The sequence below is a fragment of the Betta splendens genome, chromosome 10 (genome assembly GCF_900634795.4).
Source record: "Betta splendens chromosome 10, fBetSpl5.4, whole genome shotgun sequence".
In the NCBI taxonomy this organism is placed as follows: domain Eukaryota; kingdom Metazoa; phylum Chordata; class Actinopteri; order Anabantiformes; family Osphronemidae; genus Betta; species Betta splendens.
Window position 1 is genome coordinate 11,144,277 of NC_040890.2, and position 22,257 is coordinate 11,166,533.

The following is a 22,257-nucleotide window of genomic DNA, read 5'->3' on the forward strand; positions in this document are numbered from 1 at the left end:
GACGTCCCGTTTAACTGATAAAACAGAGGAGAAGCCGGAGAGATGCAGGCTCCGATCCCACAGAGGTTACGCAGAACCCAGAGGCACCTAGTTTGTTTTACAAATGGAAGACACTGAATTATGCAGAAACACATGTGCTAACAAATGTGTCAGAAACTCTTGCGAAAATGCAAATAGTGTGTATTGTGTATGAGAGATAATTATGCAGAGAGGAACAGCAGCTCACAGCGTCTGTGGACCGAAGGTTGATCACTCGGCGCACCTTAAACAAGGCGACAGGCAAACGAGAAATGAAGCAAGTGTCAAGTGAGGTCGAAGATCAAGGCAAAGTTTAAAAATCGCCGCTGGAACAGCTGGGGAACAACGCCCGGATCTGCCGCGCAGCGCTGTTATTTCGAGGCCCTTTTATTCGCAGCGGGGATTTTTATTTTATCCTTTTCCCTCCATCCGCCTCCATTTTTTTAAAATTTATGACTCAGGCAGTAAAATGAAGGACAGCAAAGGACGCGCGGCCTCCAATGAAAGACCACGATTAAATCATTTTTTTTTTTCATCTGGATCAGTGGCTCCCCAATGACACACAGTCCAAGCCAGGAGCATCGATGGAGCATCACAGACGAGCAAACACAGGCGAGACAGAGAGTCCCGAGTCCAAAACAGCCCGGAAAAATAAAAGAGCAGGTCAAGACTGGAACCAGGATGTGGCCTAATTCAACCTCTAATCCAAAACAACAGTGCAACAAAGTTCTGATGCTGTTTTCTGTCGTTTAAAAGCGGAGGTTAACGATTTAACCAGTTTGCTCAGAGACGGGCGGATGTTGTTTGTGTTGAGATGAGGGTAATTTCGCCGGTCTTGCGTGTTGTGTTTCCAGCCACTCAGACCAGCTCTTATCGCAAATGCACAAGGAACAATTTCTGGTGCTTTAGTTGCTGTGAGTGCGCACAGACCTGCAAAACAAAGCCCTCAGACGTCTGTGGTTTGTCGCTGCAGCTTCCGTTTACATTCTCCCTGTGCGGTTTCAGGACAATGAAGCAAATCCTAGATTTGTCCTAATATCGCTTTTGCATCTGAAGACTAGTTCGATTTATGGTTGGCACAAATAATGTATTTTGCCTTCAGATGCAGCAACAAAGCACTTTTCCATCAAAGTACTGAAAGATTATATGTGTGTAGATGAATACACATCACCAGGATCTAACAAACGCCCCCTTTATTCCAGTGAGTGATCTAAGCGTCAGCTCATGTGGAGCATGCAGTGGCATTATTATTGTTATTATTATTCCATCAGAGATTCACCTATTGTGTCTAAAAGTTCTCAGCTGAAGTCAGTGGAGCATTTGATGCCCACAGCGGTGACATAGTAAATCCAGAGGCCACAGGGGGGGAGGTGGGGGGGCTTTCGGTACAGTAAGTGGGTCAACTAGCACAGCCAGGCTTTCCAGGAACTGGAGGCCAGTGTGAAAGCGCTGTTTGTTGTCACATAGAGCGTCCCACGAGGAGCATATTTCATACTTCACTCACCTAATCTGCAAAACCAACCTAAGCTTCATGGCCAGAGCTCCCCAAGCGCCTGGACGCCAAGTCACTGTGGGATTAGTGTTGGACGCTTAACCACACACACATCACTGAACATGCGATCAGTGAGTTTAGGACCAATGCTGTGACAACAGTAAAAATGAATGAATGCAATTATACTGACTCCACCTCCTGATGCTGCCGTCACCTGATATGCTCATTGCACGGAGACGGGACCGAGCTCCTGCCTCTAGTCAACTGAAAATTGAAAAAATAAATTGGCCCAGTGTGTGTGTGCGTGTGTGTGTGTGTGTGTGTGTGTGTGTGTGTGTGTGTGTGTGTGTGTGTGTGTGTGTGTGTGATGACAATGCAGGCTGGCTCCAAACACAAATCCAATACTGACTCTGTGCCACAAAGTGAATCGAACGGATGAAAAAAGCATGTGTTTGCTAGAGAGTGTGTGTGTGTGTGTGTGTGTGTGTGTGAGTGTGTGTGTGTGTGTGTGTGTTACTGTTTAACACAACAACTAAGCCTCAACTTTATCATCAGGGTGTGTTAGCGTCCACGGTATGTGCATGTGTGCGGAGCGCTGACGCTGGGCACATATAAGACGACTGTATTGAGCCTGGTTCGCGTTTGCTCTCCATGTATTTGCACAGAGTAACAGCAGCAGCAGCCACGGTCCTGATTTGTCAGGAAGCTGCCCAGAGATGAACAACAGGGCGAAGCTGGAAAGGGAGAAACCCAACGCGAGCACGTCTGCCACGCACAAGCAAGTGCGTTAGAAAGGATCCAGTAACTTTATTTTTAACGACATTATTGATCCCCTGACGCGCGGACGACTCTCCATCAGGCACAGTGTCAGCTTGGATAATGGTCATTTACCATTTAGGTGCTTAAATGTGTTTCCCAACACATTCGTATTGATAGAGTTGTAGATCATTGTCTCTGCTCCAGCGGCTTATCAGGAACCACTGAGCTACTGCAAGTGCATCATTATATATTAATGACACGAGGGCAAAGCTTAACAAAACGAACTCACAGCTGATCTACATGTGCTTTGATCCGCTTCATTTGTTCCGTTCTTTGCGGCGTAGATCCTGAGGACCAACACGCATCATAGTGTCTTTGCTCGTCTGATGAAGCCGGCCGCATCTGCGGAGTTTGGCCACTTCCCTGTCGTCTACTGGCTGGTACAGTGCACAGACACAGGCGAGCAGCCTGACTGCAGGCACTGGCAGATCTATTTGCAGATTTTATCCTTTGCCATCTGCAGGAAATCTGTTATTGTACTTCAAAAACATCAAGTGCCATTGTATGGATTTCCTTTTTATGGGGAGCCAGTGAAAGCGCCAGGCACGGGCGAAGCGATAATGGAGAAATAAAATATATATATATATATATATATACAGTATATATATATATATATATATATGTGGAAAGAAAGGAGTATACGACTATAATGGAAAAGGTAGCGGTGGTAGACTTGGAAATGGGAACAGATAAAAAGATGAAGACCAAGATACACAAGTGGAGGAAGGAGCAGTCGTGAGTCTTTGTGTCCCTCTGAGTTTTCATTTCCCTTCAGTCTGAGCTCACACGCTGTTGACTGACATCCTGTTTGAGATCTGCGCTGTTTGTTGCTCGTTGCAGCGCGGCCTATTTCCAGCACTAATGACTTTTATAGCTCGTCACAGGTGACGGAGGTAACGACACTGTCAGTGTCCAAACTTAACCGGCGCCCTTTTACAGGAGTCACAGTCGCTCCTTCTGCCGTTTCAGAAGATTACGAATGAATTTCCCTTCATGGCGTCCAGCAAATATTGTCTTTCCTGACGGGTCTTCATTAGTCTGTCACACCCGCGCCCCCCTGGTCCCGTCCTCCCTCGTCTCCCCCGTCTCCCCCGTCCTCCCCCGTCTCCCCCGTCCTCCCCTGTCTCCCCGCCGTCCTGAACCCGCCGCTCATTTCCACTCTTTTCATTGGTGGTGACGCCGTTGACACTCTGTTTGAGAACAGAGATTAGCATTGTGTTTGTCGTCTCCAGCGCCCGGATTCATTTCTTACACTAATGACCTGGCTGGTTATTAATGGATGATAGCAGTAATGGAGCTGTCACTTTCAAAACTCCTACTCTTTTGTTTGGATCCTTTTCTCCGTTGCTCTTTCGCTCTGCTTTATTCTGCTGTGCGTGTACAACCTATTCGTTACTTTATTTTCCCTGAGATCTATATCTTCTATGTGTACAGCCTCATCCAGGCACATGTTGCTTCACGTGTTAGAAACACCACATAATACACAGTTTCCTGTAATGCCCTAAACAAACAAGGCTTTAATTGAAGCTTGGCTTCATCATCAGAAGCTGCACTAAATGAAGGAAGCGCCATATGTTGGTGGTAGGTTCAGGCAGGGAGAACGTGGGGTTGGTAGGAATAATGAGGTGCATGGGTTTGATTGTGTACCAGCCCTCAGCTAATTAGACAATAAACCTCAATGATGAACAAACCTTATTTACACTGTGTGTTTACAGCACAGGCACAGAAACACAAATCTGCAACTAAGCAGAAAATTATCCTAGTGTGAAAATGATACTTTTATGCATCATCAATAATCAATAGCTCAGATTCTGCTTACAACATTCTGTACATCTTCCACAGAGTACAGTTTGTAACTAACAAACTGTACTCTGTGTGTGTGTGTGTGTGTGTGTGTGTGTGTGTGTGTGTGTGTGTGTGTGTGTGTGTGTGTGTGTGTGTGTGTGTGCATGTGTTGACACTCAGGGGAGAGCAGAGCCGCTGAGCTACAAATCTCAGCTGCCACCCTCAAGCCTGGAGGCCAGAACCCCGGTAACCACAGCTGCACCTGCTAAGACACACACACACACCCTGGCGCTCGCAGTCGTAGCCAGAGGCGAAGACCGCGGTGTACAACCGCTGCGTGTACAACCAAAGCCGAAGCGAGGAGCCCAAATCCCCACAGTCACAATTACACAACCCGCACGAGAAGATGCATAACGGCGGACAAACACTCATTAAAGCCCCCCGTTTGACAGCTGTGGACCCTTTTTGATTATTTTATGAACAGGGCTTAAGAGACATCTATGGAAGTGGACTTACCTGAGGTTTGTGACATTAGATGAAGAAAGGATGAGGTAAGTTTATTACAAAATAATGCATTAGGTTTCAATCTGACACATGAAATCACAGTACTGTCAAATCACCATCTGATTACGTAGTGTAGTTTTTCACTTTGACTGAACCTTCATTCTAACATCACTAAACACAATCTCTGCAAATGCGAACAAGCAGACACGCACAGACACACACTGCGTTGCCTTTAAATTTCCTCTTCAGTGCAAAAGTATAAAATGAGAACAGCTTCAAAATCTGAGTCAGGAATATCAGAGTCCAGAAATCCTGACCTTTTCTCACTCCCCTGCTGAGTGTCCTTGTTAAACCAGGACGGAGGAGGCAGTGTGAGAAATGTGAATAAGGCACGCACACACAAACAAACACACACACACACACACACACACACAGCCGTCAGCCAGGGCAGTGACTCCAGCTCTGCAGAGGCACAAACGCTGATATGAACATTTATTAATATAAAATAGGGAAAAGCTTCTGTTTTCTGCCTTTAAAGTAACACATGTGATGGGTGGAACCTGAGGATGAAGAGCAGAGGCTGCAAAACAGCACTGGAACCCATTGGACTTCGACCAGCTGGTTCTGCACTGGTAAGAGAATGCTGTTATCACAATACTAAGATGAGGCATTGGTTCAATGGGATGAAGTAACCAGGCGAAGCACAGTCGTCCTGTTCTGCAGATTCATGTTTAATGGTTGGCAGTGCACCTGTTCTGGCGGAAAATGGGAACAGCTAATGGGCACAATTCAAAATGCATTTAATCCAAGTTATACCAACATGGCATAAGGTTACCACACACTGCAGATTATGCTCATATTGTGCAGGTGTGAACCCAGTAGGACAGTGTTAACATGCCAATTAGCCTTTATCACTTACAGTTAGAAGATGAACCAATCATCATTATTCTGCCAGACTGGATGCAATGGGAGTAACAGAGCTCCAGTGAAACCATTCCAGCTTTTCAACAGGAGTCTCATCCTCATGGAACTAGTTCCCCAGGGAACCGATAGGCATCTCACGATACCTGGAACAACTAAAGCTCAGCTGACAGAATTTCAGCCCAGGCAAACAGCGCTCTGGTGCCATATGGGCGCACGCACGCACACACACACACACACACACACACACACACACACACACACACACACACACACACACACACACACACACACACACACACACATACACACACACACACACCAAATGACAAGAAGTACTTTCACTGGAAGTGAGCTGCAGAAACTCTCACCCACTCTCTCTCCTTCTGAGAAGTCAAACAGGGAAAGAGTGGGTTGGTATTGGCTGTTTGCGCCTAAATGTCAAAGCTCTCACCATGAAAAGTTACAGTAATAAAAGTAAGAGCACATACAAGCAGGGAGTCACGAACTTTAGCAAGTAAGAGTCTGTGTGTGTGTATGTGGATTAATGCTGGATGTGCAAATGAAAGTAGTTTATAATCCACCCAAAAATCGCTGGACACTATAAAATATCTACATAATTCTGTGATGTCCTTGCCTGTGCTTTTATATGAAGTAAACACGAGTGTGTGCCATTACTGTACGTATCAATATCTACTGTGTACAGTTTATCGATCTGTCCGCATCTATATCTATCTGCAGCCCAGTAAGTGTAGGTATCAGCAGACTGCTGCACCACTGCTGTAGATTAACACAGACCCGATGTCCACCAGTGGACCCTGAGGCAAAGCGACGGCCAAAGGACGTATCGCAGAGCTGCCACCAGTATTTACAGTCTGTGCACAAGGAAATACCACAAACTTATATAAAGTCCCTCATATAGAAATAACTTGACACGCACAAAGTGAAACTGTCAGAACAGTACAAAAATAAAGTGATACAAGTGAGATGAAGAAGCACTAACACAGAGTAAAATGTCCAATATTAGCACTGGTTTCACAGTCACACACTGGTGTTCTCTCCAGTTTCTGGAGACTTAGTGCATCTGCTCCACAACACGCTCCCCAGAAGAGACAGTGGAATGAAGCTACGCTTCTGTCATATCATTGATGGCTGCTTTTCCAGTAATGGCCAACGTTTAAGGGAGAGAGCAGCATTTGAGCTGGAATCAGCCTTCAACGGGCGACTGACGCCAACAGCCATTTCCTGACGCTGCCTCTATGTGAACCCAGGAACGCGACGCTTTATCACATCAGATTTCTTTTGAGGCTCGCTTTATTAACGACAACAAACTCCACACGGCCAGAGCACCGAGCAATGATTCACCACCTGTTTACCTCGGTTATCAGGTGCTAATGACAGATGCTGATTACTGCCATGAGTCAACACCAGATGATGATATTAAGTCACCGATGTGTCAGTCAGGCTCAGCATCTGCTCAAATAGAAGCGAAATCGCAATCCCATAATCGTACGGCTTAAATTGGTGGCATCTAAAGACCAGCCGTGTCTGCTGGTATCGGCCCCGTCGGACTGGTTTTATCAGTCAGATCCAGATAAAAGAAGCTCCCAGTATTGATCAATGGCGTCCCAGCTTACCTCATTATCCAGCTCTGAATCCATGAGAAGCACCAAAGTCTGGAGCACTCAAGGTTACACACAAACACACGCACACACACACACACACACACACACACACACACACACACACACACACACACACACACACACACACACACACACACACACACACACACACACTTTGCTCAACGGCTTCGCTTCCGGCTGCGAGGCTCATTAAAAAGGCCGGAGCTCCATCTCAGACGCTGACTCAGCTGAGTTTAATTAAAACTGTCAAACAGTCCTCGTGTCACCTTCCAACATGCATATGCAAAGAGGTTTTGATTTTCACACCCGCGCCCATCTCTCCCCGTCCCTCTTCAACTGAACTGTGACGTGCACCTAATCAATCTCCCTTTATTCATCCCGCAGACATGACCGGCCACTTGGCTTCATTATTCTCCCCATGGCTGTGCCCCCCGCCCACCGCTCCATCACTGGGGCCGCCACTGTCACGCACACAATGTGCTCCGACGGCTCCTCCAATACAGCACTGTGGGCCGGGGCAAAGGAAACGAGGAGGGTGCGTTTGTTTTTACCACCATTCATCACAGACCAGGCGCTGACGACACAGAGCTGTCACATAACGTGAACCAGGTATTACCCTGCATGTGTATGTAGTATGTTACGTTTGTACAGGCCACACGTGCACGTAGCTTTAAGTTAACATTAATCCTTTATTATTATTATATATTATTTTGGGCCCGCGGAGGCTCTGCAGCGATATAGTACAGTAACACAGAGGGGGTTGCCCTTCGGTGACCAATGACTGCTCTCAGTCTGATAGCTTTCCACTGAAGCGTTACTTGTGAATATAATTCAAATACGAATGTAAATGCAATTTTGTTTTGGAAGACAGAACACAAAGATTGAATTGGCAAGAGTCCCCTGGGACCTTAACTGAATAAAACAAAATGCAGTTCTGAATACTAAGTATTAAATCAAGCATTTTCGCTGTTAACCAAACACTGAGCGACAAGATGAAGAATGCTTCGTAACCGAATCAAGTCTGTGGCCACTTCCATTTGGAACGGACCACGTCTGCGGCAGACGCCTCATGAATGTCTATAAAATACATTAGAGCGTTTCAGCAGTTGCTGGCAGCTTCCACACAGCAGCCCCTGCTCCACCACGACCATAGGGTTCGGGTCTAACTAGTCGAAGGCTGGTTATGTCTGTATCTGTATCTGAAGTCTGTGGTGAAAATTATACACACGCGCAGTACGTATAGATAATAATTAATAATAATTTCATATTATACGTTTTGATTTTCTTCAGGTAATTTCTGTCTCATTTACCTGCAAACAAACCCATTTTTATCCTAGTGTGAAATGTCATTTTTCTGGATTATGGCTCTGAATGAAAGATATTCTGTCAAATTCCTTTAATATGTTAGTATCTGGTTTATAGCCTCTAATAGGAAAACATAAGTGAAGCTCAACAGCGATGCAGGGTTAATGGCAGTTATGAGGCGGAAGCAGCTGATGTGATTATACGTCTTATACTAATTTGTGTTCATAAGAATGAAGAATTGTTTGTTGTATAATCCTTGACTCTCATTATGACATTTGATATTGACAGTTTCTCCTTCAAGCTCAGGATCCTAAAGTTTAAATAGGATCGAAGGGATAAAGCACCATCTGGCGTGAGTCGGGTTGCTCCTGTCTGTCTGGGCTTGAAAGTCAACCTGAAACAGGACACGGAGCCAGCTGTTACTCTGACAACACTGTAGCATCTGACTGGAGGGAGTTCGTGCGCTGCCAGATGAACTGGGGGTAGAGTTGGTGCTGACGGTCCACAGCTGAACCCAACGCCTCTCCCTCCAGAACCGTCTGAGGGCCGCCCCGCTGCAGTTTTTATCCACTTGAACTTTTCATTTCTGACCCCTCAACGGGGAGCAGAAATTACTCCCCATTCACTCCTCGCACTGTTCTGACAGCAGAAACACACAGAGCTCAGCAATAACCTGGTTCTTCAATACAAAGTTGAGCTCGGTGCTGAAACGCAAAGCCCGGATTCCATCTGCAGGAGTCGCGTGATGGACGACTCTTTTCAACCTGGCGCGACTGAGGAACACACGCCGCCCTGGAGTCTTATGACTTTATACTGAGCATTGTATTCATCAATTTAGTGAAACGCCTCGGCGCCAGTCAGAACAAAGATTAGACTAAGCAATGGGTTCTGGGAGCCGCTTTAAACATGAACCCATCCTGTTATTTCTTGTGAGCTCGGCGATCATTTCCGCGGCGCCGCTCTCACCGCGTGTGCCGCGATCAGCTTCAGAGACCTGCAGCGGTGCGGCAGACGGGTCACCTTCAGAACACACGCCCAAAACTTTGGCACGTCATTTAATTAAAGCAAAATTAATTTTATTTTGCAGTGGCAGCGCAGCACAATGAAGAAAATGACTGAGCGTGCTCTTAATGAATGTCACAGAGCAGTGATGGAATGGGTGACGAACCCCCCCTCCACATACACACACACACACACGAGACACACACAACGCCAGTAGTGGAATAGGTGATGGTTAATTACTACACTTCTCTGATAATTGGTTCATAAATCACAATTAAAATGACCAGCCCTGTTAAAAACATGGTTAGACAATGCGTATTTCTTCTGAGACATGTGATGGAGCACTGGGTGAGATAAAGACACTTTACGTTTGTAGCATGTTGGCGATGTCTCCAGAGAAGCGAGTCTAAGTGGCCATAGGCTGATTGCTTTAACTGTCCACCAACACGTACACAGATTCTATGACTTGACATGCAGTATTCATTCGTCCCCTCTTGGTTCACCTATTCCTGGCTATTACCCATAATTCCCAGGAGGTCAGCTGTCACAAACAAGAGTGCAGCGGGGAGTTATTTAGCTGCAAACATCTACACAATGATGCAGCAAAGCATATGGAACAGCACTAAAAGCTACAGAGCACAGATCTGCCACCCGGCTGTGTAAATCTCTCCCTCCCTCTCTCTCTCTCGCTCTCTCTCTCTCTCTCTCTCTCGATTGCTCGCTCGCTCTCTCTCTCTCTCTCTCTCTCTCTCTCCCAGGAGCATCCCATGAGCTCCAGTAGCAGAAACCTGCTGAATTATTGAAGGTGACAAGACATATTTCAAACTCACACATTCTCACACACACAAACAGTGGCGGTATCCCTATCCTCAGGGGGGAAATGAGATAATGACCAATTCAATCTGACATGGTTTTAGAGACCATAAACATCAGAGGGGTGGAAAAGAGAGAGAAGAAAGGGAGCGAGAGATCCTGACACTGATCGAAGGGAGGACCGGGGAGGTGTGAAACGTAGAAGCAGACTGGCCATGATTTATTTCACACTGTGACACTCGGGATGGAAAGACTACTTAAATGTGAAATCTCCAGCTCCAACTGTATTCAATAACTGAATATGCAGCCAAACACATTCCTGATGACGATGTGTCACCGAACTGCTGCTTGCTTGATCATCTGCATGAAGACACATATAATCAATCTAAGCATGACATTATAGCAGAAGTGACTCCTTTACTCATTTGTCTTTCACGTCGCGTTATATTTCTGGGTCATCTTCTGTAATTACTTGTTTGGAAACACAGAGGAACTGAAGCAGAGAGCGGGGAGTGGGCGCCAACCCTGAAACCTCACACGTCCAAAACATCAGTGCTCCTTTTCCGTATGTGCCAGCAGGGATTTCTTTTTGGCAGAGCAGCCAGCATGGCAGATAAAGCCGCTATGGCTCATCTCCACTCCCGGACTCAACCTATAAAAGTTCTAATCGGAAGATAAATCAAACACTAGCATATGGAGGGTGCAGAAGGGGCCAAACTCTGAGGGAGAAACATCTGATCGCACACAAGAAGCAGCTCAGTGTGGGCGTGACAGCTTCATTAATGACAGAAACGTATATGGAATCTAATCTCTAGTAGCATATGTCTATACTGTAACTGTCACACACAGAAACACTGATCAAGAAAGCGCTGCATGTTTTACAGATGGAGCCATAGACATGATGAGCAGCTGCTCGGGACATGAGTGAAAATCCTTCGCTACAGTATCACAGACATAGGCTGACTGAGGCTGGTGGCTGCCATTAGTAGCATGTGAGGGAGCAGAAGACGCCCATGAAAATGAAAAGTGATAGAAAGCCATATGGACCGCTGCTCCGCGCAGGCTAATGGCACATTAACACTGAAGCGCTGAAGCGCCTTGAGTTTCTGTTATTCACCCGAAGTGAATGTGCGGCTTTTCTCCGTTTAACCTCAGCGTTAAACGCCTGCGTCTGGGTGAGGGAAAAGGGGAAACCTTCTCTTTTCGTTTTCAAGATTCAAAAAGGATAAGAATTTAATTTGACGGGGACGCCACATTATTGATGAAGCAGAGTTCATGCGCTGCCCCGGCACAGGTCCTACAGTCTCGTTAGCAATTAGCTGCAGTTACAGTTACGGTGGAAATATTATGCATCAGATGTTTCATTATTCTCACATATGAACATAATGATCTAACACTTTTAGACACACGTATACATTTCATTTCCATCCCAAGTGTACTCTACTACTAAACTACTCACTGGTACTAATTGGTATGTGCGGCACTTCTTGTCTTTCATAAGTTAGTGAGGAGTTTTTTCATGCAACATAATACTTTGATAACAGTTACATGTGTTTAGAAACCTGCAGGCTTTTTAGATGTTCGTCTCAGAGCCAGAGATCCACACGCTGACATGCTATTTCAGGTATTTTCAGCTGTTCCAAGGCCGGTTCCTCCGTATTGATAAATCTTTAGACAAAGGCAGCAAATCAGACTGCATCGCTTCAAAAGAAGCAGCAGCTTAGCAGGAGCTCTTCATATCAGCACCAACAGAAAGACAATTCCCACAGAGACGGAGGAGAGTCTGGAGGGGCCGCCGTGACAGAGCTGACTGAAGCGCTCCCCCCGCGTGCGCACAAGTACACACTGGATTGATGATGGAGTCCACAGTGGTAGCATCCCTCTATTCTTCCCCTGCCCATCTGTTTTGCCCCCAATATCGATGGGATGCACGTTAAAGCTCCGTTTCCTTTCTTCTCTCACCGTCTCCTTTTTTCCGTGTCTTGTTCCTCATCATCAGCCAAATTACACTGGCAATGCTTTAACTCTGCTGCTTTGTCTATTTATCTCTGTTCTGCCATCTCTCTGACACATAATCACACACACACACACACACACACACACACACACACACACACACACACACACACACACACACACACACACACACACACACACACACACACCTTTCATAACCTAATTTATCCTGAGAGACAGTGACCTTTGTCTACCCTGCTATTGAATTGAACACATTAAAGTGTGTTTTTATGTGTGTGTTTATGTGTCTTCCTGCCATTTCAGGCTTCTATTGATTAAATCAAGGCTCCAATCAGGATTATCAGGCCCGGCAAATTTACTGATCGATCGCCCCCAAGAGCTTCAGGGTGAATGGGACGCTGCATGTCTCTGTGTGCAGACATAGAGAGAAACGTGAACAATTTGGAACAGTCAGTAAAAAGGTACAGCATGTGCCTGGACCATGTTTACCCACAATCCTTCGGTGCAAAGATTCAAATCTGCATTTTCTCATTTGAAATCAATAACGCAACGTGGGAAATTTGCATGCAAAGGGGGAGAGGCTGAAGAGAGCAGAGCAGAAAGGGCAAGAGACAAGAAGGTTTATTTTGAAAGGCATTGTTTCATAAAGGACTTAGCTGAGCATAAAATGAGAGATGGAAGCGTCGGGAGAGGGTGGAGGTGATAAAAGGTGCTGCGTGGAGAGAAGGTATAGAGGCAGCTTAAGAGGAGAACGAGAAATGGAGGACGGAGCAGAGGAGAGATAAGGAAGAATGACAGCTGTTCAGCCAGGTCTTCGCTTAATTGACAGAAGAACCGCATGTGGGTTGGGGAGTATTCATTCAGCGGCTCGTACGCGTGTGAGGAAGGGTGAAGGTGACTCTGGGCTCCTTCTTGTCTGAGCTGCCCTTCCACCTCTCTCTCAGCAGTACAGCCATCACTGCGGATGTTTTCACCGCTGAAAAAACACACTAATTCAAACATCCATTCACACACACATGCAAATATTCCCACTCGCACACTCGGTCCTCTTGTTTTGCTTGAAGCAGGCAGTGGGCGTGTGTGACTGGCAGCCCCGGAGAGACCGTCAGCGCCGAAAGGAGAATATTGCTGATAAAACCTGACAACATTTAATTCTCACCAACACGCTGGGCTGAGACGCGCACACGGCTACACAGCAGCACGCAACCACACACACACACACGCGCACACACACACACACACACACACACACACACGCACGCACGCACACACACACACACACACACACACAGCAACACGTCCACATGCCACCGTGTCCACCAGCTAATGAATACGGTCCAAATAGGAATATATGCAGCAGACAGCCAGCGTTCTTCCCAAATAGGATTTAATGCAATCCTGTAAACCTGTCAGCGATACTACTGTACGCTGGGCGTGGGACTTCGCGGGAGGAAAAAAAAAAAACAAACGGCTAAAAAAGTGGAAACAACTTTTCCACCTCTTGAGGATAAAAGTGAAACTGCCTGAATGACAATGACAGCTTTTCTGTCGCTGTTTGCAGACAAAGATTGTGACAAGAGCTGCAGGAGATGAGATACAGTAAGGGCAGAGGAGACAAGGGGGGAAAGGAAAGGAAAGGAAAGGAAAGGAAAGGAAAGGAAAGGAAAGGAAAGGAAAGGAAAGGAAAGGAAAGGAAAGGAAAGGAAAGGAAAGGAAAGGAAAGGAAAGGAAAGGACCTTATGTAACATTTTAACATTTTTGTAGAAATTGTCTCTAAACATTTGATGACATATAGGCTTTGAGGACATATTAGCTTCTGAAAGCTTAGATTGAGTCTTCTCTTGTCATCAGTGGCTGGTACGTTTTGTAGCAGTACATGATTCTTATTAGTTTGCTCTGAAACAATGTAAACAACACTTTTATCTTGAGTTGATACTCAAAGGCCGTGTACAGTTTATTAGGCATTGATGCCCGAGATGAATGAGCTGAAGGAGACGGACGCATTATTTTATAGCCAAAGAACCATAATTCTGTCCTACAATTACGCTTATTAAGAGCAGTCGTCATTCAATCACCTTCAAAACATACTGACTGTGTTTCTGTCTGAGCCACGGAAGCAACACAATGAACGCTCCATGGAAACAACCCTGCGCGCTGCTGCGTCCAGGTTTAGATTGGCTCATAATAAGGTTTCCCGCCGTTACCTTTGCTGCCGGGTTCCGCCTGGAACTCTCATATTCACTTTTGTCCTGAGCAGAACACTTTGATGTAGCGAACAACACAAGGCAGCGGCGGCTCACAACAAAGCTGACCCTGCCTGGAACACAGTTAGCTTAGCGCCGCGCGCGCACGTGTGCACGTTCACTGTGGCTGTACTTTATTCTGAACAAAATCAGCGGCGACTGTAACCTGAGGGAAACCGTGAAACCGCTGGTTTAAATAACACGTCATGAACGTCAACAGAACGGCATCAAATTTAAGGATTAAGGAACAATGAAATTGGTTGCAAACCTTTTGTAGATCTAAGGGGCTGAGCAGAATCCAAAGCACTTTTCACAACAAGTCGTCTAATCACACTGCTTAAGACTGATTCCAGACATTTACACAGCGGTCGTCTGATGTGTGAACAATTAGAGCAGCTCATCCCACGATACGGTCCATGCGCTGGAGTCTGAAGCCAGCGCGGTTCAACATTTACTCCACAAATGCACATTTGTCTGCGCAAACCGGGAAAAAATGTCTGCAGCAAGTGACAAAGACATAGATTGAATAAATGTTTTTGTAGAAGAAACGCTGAGGAGACATCTTTACGTCTGTTGATCCTCAGTGGGAGTGAAGGGGATGTGTCTGTCTGCATTCGACTTACCTTCCAACACAGTTAGACGCTACAGATATGACCAAGCAACAACAATAAATCAAAAGGCATATTCTTTTAAAATTTTAATAAAAGCTGCCTGAAGTTTGACTATTAAGTAGAAGTATTGCATGGGCTCCCCTGCCAACTAGCGCGCCCTCATGCATTATGCAGGAGGGATCAAGTGGCTCATCAACAGGGATGCAGAGTGAAACATGGCAGGCAGAAAAGAACAGCCGAGAGGAGGAGTCACAGCGAGGGCAGAGCGAGAGGGAGGAGGAGACAGAGGGGCTACGCTTGAGAGAGCACAGGGTCATTCTGTGCTCCAGAGACAGAGGAAGGAGCGGGAGGAGGGGGAAAAAGGCGGAAAATAAAGGCGAGCGGGGGGTGCACGCACAGCACATGTGATGACAGCGTAGACGCTCACTATCACAGCATCAACGTATTGATAGTGACTAAGTAATGAATGACTGTGTGGCATTTGAAACATGAACAGTAATATGAGCCATTGATGCTAATGTGGTGATGAATACATCAGCACATTAGCATCACTTCCCCAATCGGCCACTGAATATGCAAAGTGCTACTCCTCCAAATCTCATGCCATGTATAATCTGCTGCCTGACAATCTATGCAACAATGACCCTGTCACTACTTTAGTTGGAGCTTTCTGTCATGAAACATACAAATGCATACAGTATGAATACTTCAACCTGAGGTTTTGTCCTGAATGCAGCTTAAATGCAGCTGAAATCCTCCATCATGTGACTTGAGACGTGGACACTGTTTCCCCAGATTTCCTTGTTTTTCACGTGCAGCCTGTGGTGTTAAAACGATCGTGGCCGAGCGGGACGGGGAGAGAGAGGACCGGATGCAACAGAGCGGCGCAGAGGACAGGCAGGTTTCCTTATGCGATAGGTCAGACACGGACACACACGCGAAAGAACAACAGCGGCTCCCGCATTTACTCACTAGCTCTGCCTGAAATATTAAACACAAATGTCTCAGCCTCTCTCCCCCATCCCACCCCCCCCCCCTCGCCGCTCCTGTCCTCAGCCCTCCGCTGACAGTTTCCTGTTAATGAGTGTCATTTGCACAGGAGACCGCGGAGAGAAATACACAGTGGACGCGCGCACACAGAGACGCTGCAGGTCTAAACAGACACGACGGATACAACGCTCACACTGCGGCTGCAGCACTAGAGCGTGTGGGGAAGGCCGGCTAATAAGGCTAATGTTGGGCCACCGCCGGCTGGAACATGCGGAGATGGTGTCAGGAGGCAGCACACGGCATCATGGGTCCAGTAGCAACGGTGTCAAACGCAATGAAAGCGCCGGAGCGGCGGCGTGAGCCTGACGACAGCTTGTTCAATTAGAGTGGTGTTCTTCTGCATAGGTTTTCTCCGGTCGTAGCCAGAGGCACAGCCCGCAGGAGTATTTTGGTCTTCAAAATATAGTGCGGCCCAATAAAATGTGCGGCGGCGCAGCGAGAGGAAGCTCACGACGTAAAGTTCACGACACGTCGGATTCAGGACAAATGCAACTAATCCCTTTAACGTCGCCGTCATCAGCTTTGGGCGGCTAACGCGTGGCAGCAGCTCATAAACTGTGACTCAGTGGCTGAAGGACTACATTGAATGGAAGTATAGGCTGAGCGTTTAATGCATGGTTTCACCTCAGATTACTTCTCACGCGTTAGGGGACATTTATATGTTTGAGAAGTTTGAACATTGTAGCATTAAAACAACTGTTCCTGACGGTTTCCGCGCAGTTTTAGCACAGTACGACGCTTCAAACACAACATCAGAGTGACATCTGACACTTTGTAGAGACTCATATCTGTGCTCCATAGGCCACAGGTTCATCCAGTATAATAATATACAGTATATGAGCTATACCAGGAAAAATCAAGTAAAATAGATTCTCCATTGTACAGAAACTTAACACTCTTCTGGGCTTGAAGTTCCTAAAAGGTGGATTACGCTGCTGGCGAGTGCTCAAATACTCACAGGGTGTGTCAAGGGTGTAGTAACAGCCCCCCCCATCAACCATGCACACAGACATAAAGGCACACACAGTGAAGCTTATTACAGTGGCCCTCTGGGGTAGAGGCTCTGTCTCTCGGTTCAACTCACGTCTCTGAATCTGTTCCAGGATCTGTCCTTGTTGTACTGAGCCACGGTGCTCAGCCATTTGTCGTTACTGTTACCGGAGACCACCGCGTCTCCGCTCAGCAAGAGAGCCACGGCCGGGAGCAGGAGGAAGAGCATCTTCTGAAAGACAGAGAGGGGAGAAGGCAGAGGGGCATGACACGGTGGGAGCCACGCGCGGCGAGGAGCGGACGCGCGCGCGCACGCGAGGGGAGGATGCTGCAAAGTGTCGGAAGACCGGGATGAAGCGGGACGCGGCACTTTGCCGAACACACAACTCCCGTGCTGTGACGCACGATGGCTCCGATCGGTCCACCAGAACCCGCCGCGCAGAATGGAAGCGCTGTTTACGCTGTGGGCGCGCGGGGAGCGCTCGTTCGGCCAAACTGCCGATCCTGCTTCTAATCGGATTACAAACATTGGAGAGTTGTCACCGCGGCAGATGGGGCATCGAGAAACGATTAGCTCCCGAGCTTCCCCTCCGCCAATTTAAAAAGCAATTAGCGCCGTCAACACTATTGTGGCCCCCACTGAGCTTTGTCGTGCGCTTTCATCCGCTTTCTCGTCCATCCAGTCAGCAGCGGCGCCACCAAAGTCGACAAATGGCCGGACCGTTGCCTTGCATTTCATTTGTTTGACGCACAAAGCTTTTTTGCGCCTACCTGGGATAGTTTGCCGTTGTCCAGTTTCAGTTCCCGGGGGAGAATAAGTCCACGGGCCCGGGCACTCCGGTAGCACCCGACTGCTTGGAGGAATGACGCTGGAACGCAGTTGAGAGGACTAGCGGACCGGGAGCTCTCTCTCTCCCCTCCTCGGTTACCAGACACCGCCTCCTCTCTCTCTCTCTCTCTCTCTCTCTCTCTCTCTCTCTCTCTCTCTCTCTCTCTCTCCCTCCCCTTCCCGATACGCACAAACCGTGTCATTGATTTCTAACGCTGGGATTTTTTTTATGTTCACACCACGGCGCATGCAGGATGGGGAGCCGTGACCAAATGCTGTTCAGGATTGCAAACACAAATTTCATTTTAGTCCCGCGGTTCTCTAGTGGAATCCCAGCTCCCGTGTCCAGCAAACTCAATACAATTAAGTTACATAAAGCGTAAAATCAGTGTCGTGTCGGTGCGTGAAATCCGCGGCGCAGGCTGATCCGCTGAGGGTGGCGCAGTTTTAGCACCTCGGACACAGACAAATTCACAAATGGGCCACATAACTGGGGCGTTCATTTTGAGGGGAAAATAACGATATGTGTTTAAATATTTTATCCGCGACTGTCTGATTCGACTGTCTCTGGAGCTTTGTTCGCTTTGGCTGCACTCTTGTTTCTCCCTTTCTCTCTCTCTGCATAATAAGCGCAGGGATGCGCTCAGGAAGCAGAGGCTCTGCTTGTGGTTGGCGTCTCTGACGAGCAGCGCGTTCTGGGGGGGAGACGTTCCTCTCTGTTTTATTGACCTGTTCGGGGACGGAGGAAGGCAGGTGTTTGCTACAGTTTTCTATCTCCCCCAGTGTCGCATAAAACGTTGTCTCTCCTGAATGTTTTGCCGCTGAACCCTTTGCTGCTCACACTTTTCTGATGTATTGTAAGGATTTACTCAGAGTAAGAAGGTACAGTACTGTACAGTAGATTAATTTTTTTACAACTGGTATTTAGCTGAATCTTCTGGGTCCATCTTCATTGACTTTAATGGTTTATTAATAAAATATCAGTGCTTTTAGGAAACTTATAGGAAAATAATTTATGACAGCTCATATGTATTGTTGCTGTTATGAGACTATAGATACTTTTGCATCTTGCTTCTTTCGAACTCTCCATCTTCAGTCTGGAGTCCAGTTAGTTCGGTCTGGCTTGTGGCTGCAGCAAGGCCTGAGGTTTGCTGGGAGGCAGATGAGGCTCATCTGCAGACTGTACAGTAGCAACACGGGCCAGTCTCACAGGAATAACAACAGAAGGCCAGTGTGTAACCCAGAAACATGAAGCGAAGTAGAACAGTCAAGAGACAACACATCATGTCCCACTTCACACTTCAATTCTATGGGAAAAGTGTAAAACATTAGTTTAAAGCAGATTTAGGTAAATTAAATATTAAGCTGAAGTCTGAAAGTGAAGGAATAACACATTTCCTTTCTAAAACGTTGATAATTGCTCCATGGTTTTAAGTGAGTGAAGGAATTGGCCAGTAAGCAGTTCATGAGTTAAAAGATTATGGGACGCTTAATTTTAACATTTAAATCTCCAAGACATTTAACTGTAGCATATGTTAATATTTATGTGGCCTGTGTTACACAGTTACTCTGACATTTACAGTAAATCTGGAACAGCCAGTCAGGGAAATGAGCTCAAGCATTTGTCCTTCAGCTGCTGTCAAATGGCTTATTTGCATTCACAGTTTTGTCCTTAAGCCTTATTCTACAGTGTGCACAACATTAATTATGATACTTGTACCCTGTATTTCTTAAAGGAGCCGATGAGAAATGACTGTACAATAATGACATATTAATCAAATACCAATAAAACATGTACCATGTAGATGGATATAGTCTTTGTTAAATAATCATTGTGGGCCTTTGGGTTTATTTTTTATTGTAATGTGCTAGTATAGCATCTTAGGCAGAGTCTTGCCTCTCCCTGACTTTAAAGGCTCCAGTCCAAGCTCACTGCAGTCAGATACTCACTGACAGGGCCTGGAGGGGGCCAACTATGAGCAATAAATCAATATATCTGAAACAAAGCAATCGGCAGCAGTGTCCTAGCCAGAAATTTACAGATAGTGACAGGAAAGAACGTTGGGAGGAGAAAGATGAAAGAAGATGTACGGGTACAAAACTCGATGCTGTGTGTGTATGTGAAGATGGGAAAGGGAGGAGAAAGGGAAGTATGCAGGGGATGTTCGAAGGTGAGCAGCGGCGTGTGATACACGGCTTCTTAATGAGCTTTGTGCCTGTAACTTTACTTGTGCATGAGAACTTCAGTTCCACTTCAGTGGCTCCAGATAAAAGCTCTGTCATCCCACCTAAAAAAAGAGCATGATCATAAACCATATCTGTCTCGCTATCTGCCGGGGTTGTCCCACTGTGCGAGGTGCAACACGTTTCAACACACCACGTTTCTATCACACACCAATTCGCACTCTTGCCCGTCCTCTCGGGGCCATTTGTAAATCCAATCACACATCTGACGTTCCACACAGGACGGAAGGAGGCGACTCGTAGAGCATGAAAGCAGCAAATGGGATAAAGGGTATAAATGTCTCAACATCCCAATGGATGTTTATGGATATGTAGCATAATCAGTTCCTCATCAAGGACATCAGCAACAGTAAACACAATATGTTGTGAAACACTCTAATTCTAATTTAGATGGGTGTTAAAATAATAATGTGATAATGTTCAGCTTGTTCAGTAACACATCAAATCATCGCTAGTATCATGCAGTTTCTAAGCAACCCCCCTGTCCTTTTAGATATTTTCCTCCTTTTCCTCCGCTGCTGCATTTCTATTGTATGCCATCTTTATTAAAACAAGCAGGTGGAGACCTTTTCAGAGGCTCTGATTGATATCTAAGTCCAAAGCAAGTTTGTAAGTATTTTGAAAAGTTCTATATATAATAATAATGATGGGGAGCAAAGGTTTTCCAGTTTGTCCTGACTCTGGTTCTAGATCTGGCATTCTAATATGAACCCTCCTTGGCTTTGGTGTCTGATTGTAAATTGAAAGACACACACACACACACACACACACACACACACACACACACACACACACACACACACACACACGCACACACACACACACACACACACACACACACACACACACACACACACACACACACACACACTGTTTAATGAGCGTGTTAAAAGTCAGTGGGTAGCTGTCCAAGGTACTGAAAATTCAGATTCAGCAAAAAAGAAAGCCTAGAACGTTTTATCCCACAAATTGAAAAATGACTGACTTTCAAACACTCTTACTGTACGTAAATTCTTCCATCTTTAAGGATGGAGCTGTGATAAGATGGAAAATTTTAACTCTTCTATTACTATTGCAGGAGAATGTCACTAAATCCTGACCTACAGGTTTGTCTAGTGGATGCTAAAGGTACTTTTGCACAGGCACCATTAAATGTGTTGGTGAAATAAAACACTTTAAGCATTATAGTTCATTCAGAGTCTTCTGATCACCTGTTTTAGTGACTTTAATAGAATGACTTAAAAAAAGTGCTTTAAAGGTGAATGAAACATTTTACAGCCTACAAGATTCAAATAGATTCTAATGTGTGAATTGCTTTTAAGACGAGAATGCAGTTACTGTTTGTTATGTAAGTAAGCGTATAATGTCAGAACCCTAGTCTGGTATTCACCGTCACATAGGAATATTTTTTATTCATTATCATTATAATTGAGTCAGCGCAAACACACAAATGTTAAAGTTTTACTTTAGGGGTGAACTGTGAACACATCTCTAGCTATCAATGTTTCCAAGCTTGACGCAATACAGCGACAGACAGGAAACTCTGTAACTCGCCACAGCAGTGGTTTCCCAGCGTGGGGGAAAATAGATTACCCTTATCAGGGAATTCTCAAAGGAAAGTTGCAGCCGTGAAAGCTAATTACACCCTGAATCTACAGAGAACAACTATAAATGCACTGATCCCTACATTTCATTATCCCTGAACCTTGATATGCGCACAGATTCTTACTTGCTGTCCTATGTTTTTGTATGATTATAATATGTGAACGTATGATTTGTGGCTTATATAGCAACTGTTGTCCACAGTACAAATCCTACCGCAGGCAAGAGAAGCTGAGACATTTCTTTGGATTAGTCAACAAAGGAAAGGAACTGAAGATTGCAGGGAAGGAGGGTTCCAACAGGGCAGCAGTTTGCGTTGATCCTTTTCTGTGTAGCGCTGTTTGTGGACAGGGTAAAGGCGTTATAGACGTGGGTTAGGATGCTCAGGTAGGAAGCTGCTGCTGAG

The 22,257-nt window shown here is 46.0% G+C and overlaps 1 protein-coding gene across 2 annotated transcripts in view; it reads right to left on the bottom strand.

The window, feature by feature from the left end:
* Positions 1–18,223, bottom strand: part of spock1 (SPARC (osteonectin), cwcv and kazal like domains proteoglycan 1) — a 63,405-nt gene extending 45,182 nt beyond the window's left edge. The window contains exons 1-2 of one of the 2 annotated variants that reach the window (XM_055512551.1): positions 17,948–18,223; positions 17,271–17,405 (exon numbers count right to left, since the gene is read on the bottom strand). In XM_055512551.1, the coding sequence (XP_055368526.1) occupies positions 17,271–17,405; positions 17,948–18,208 (396 nt within the window). In that variant the 5' untranslated portion in view covers positions 18,209–18,223. Of the gene's footprint in view, positions 1–17,270; positions 17,409–17,947 lie in introns of both variants that reach the window. The other variant, XM_055512550.1, reaches the window with a different exon arrangement.
* Positions 18,224–22,257: the final 4,034 nt, after the last annotated feature.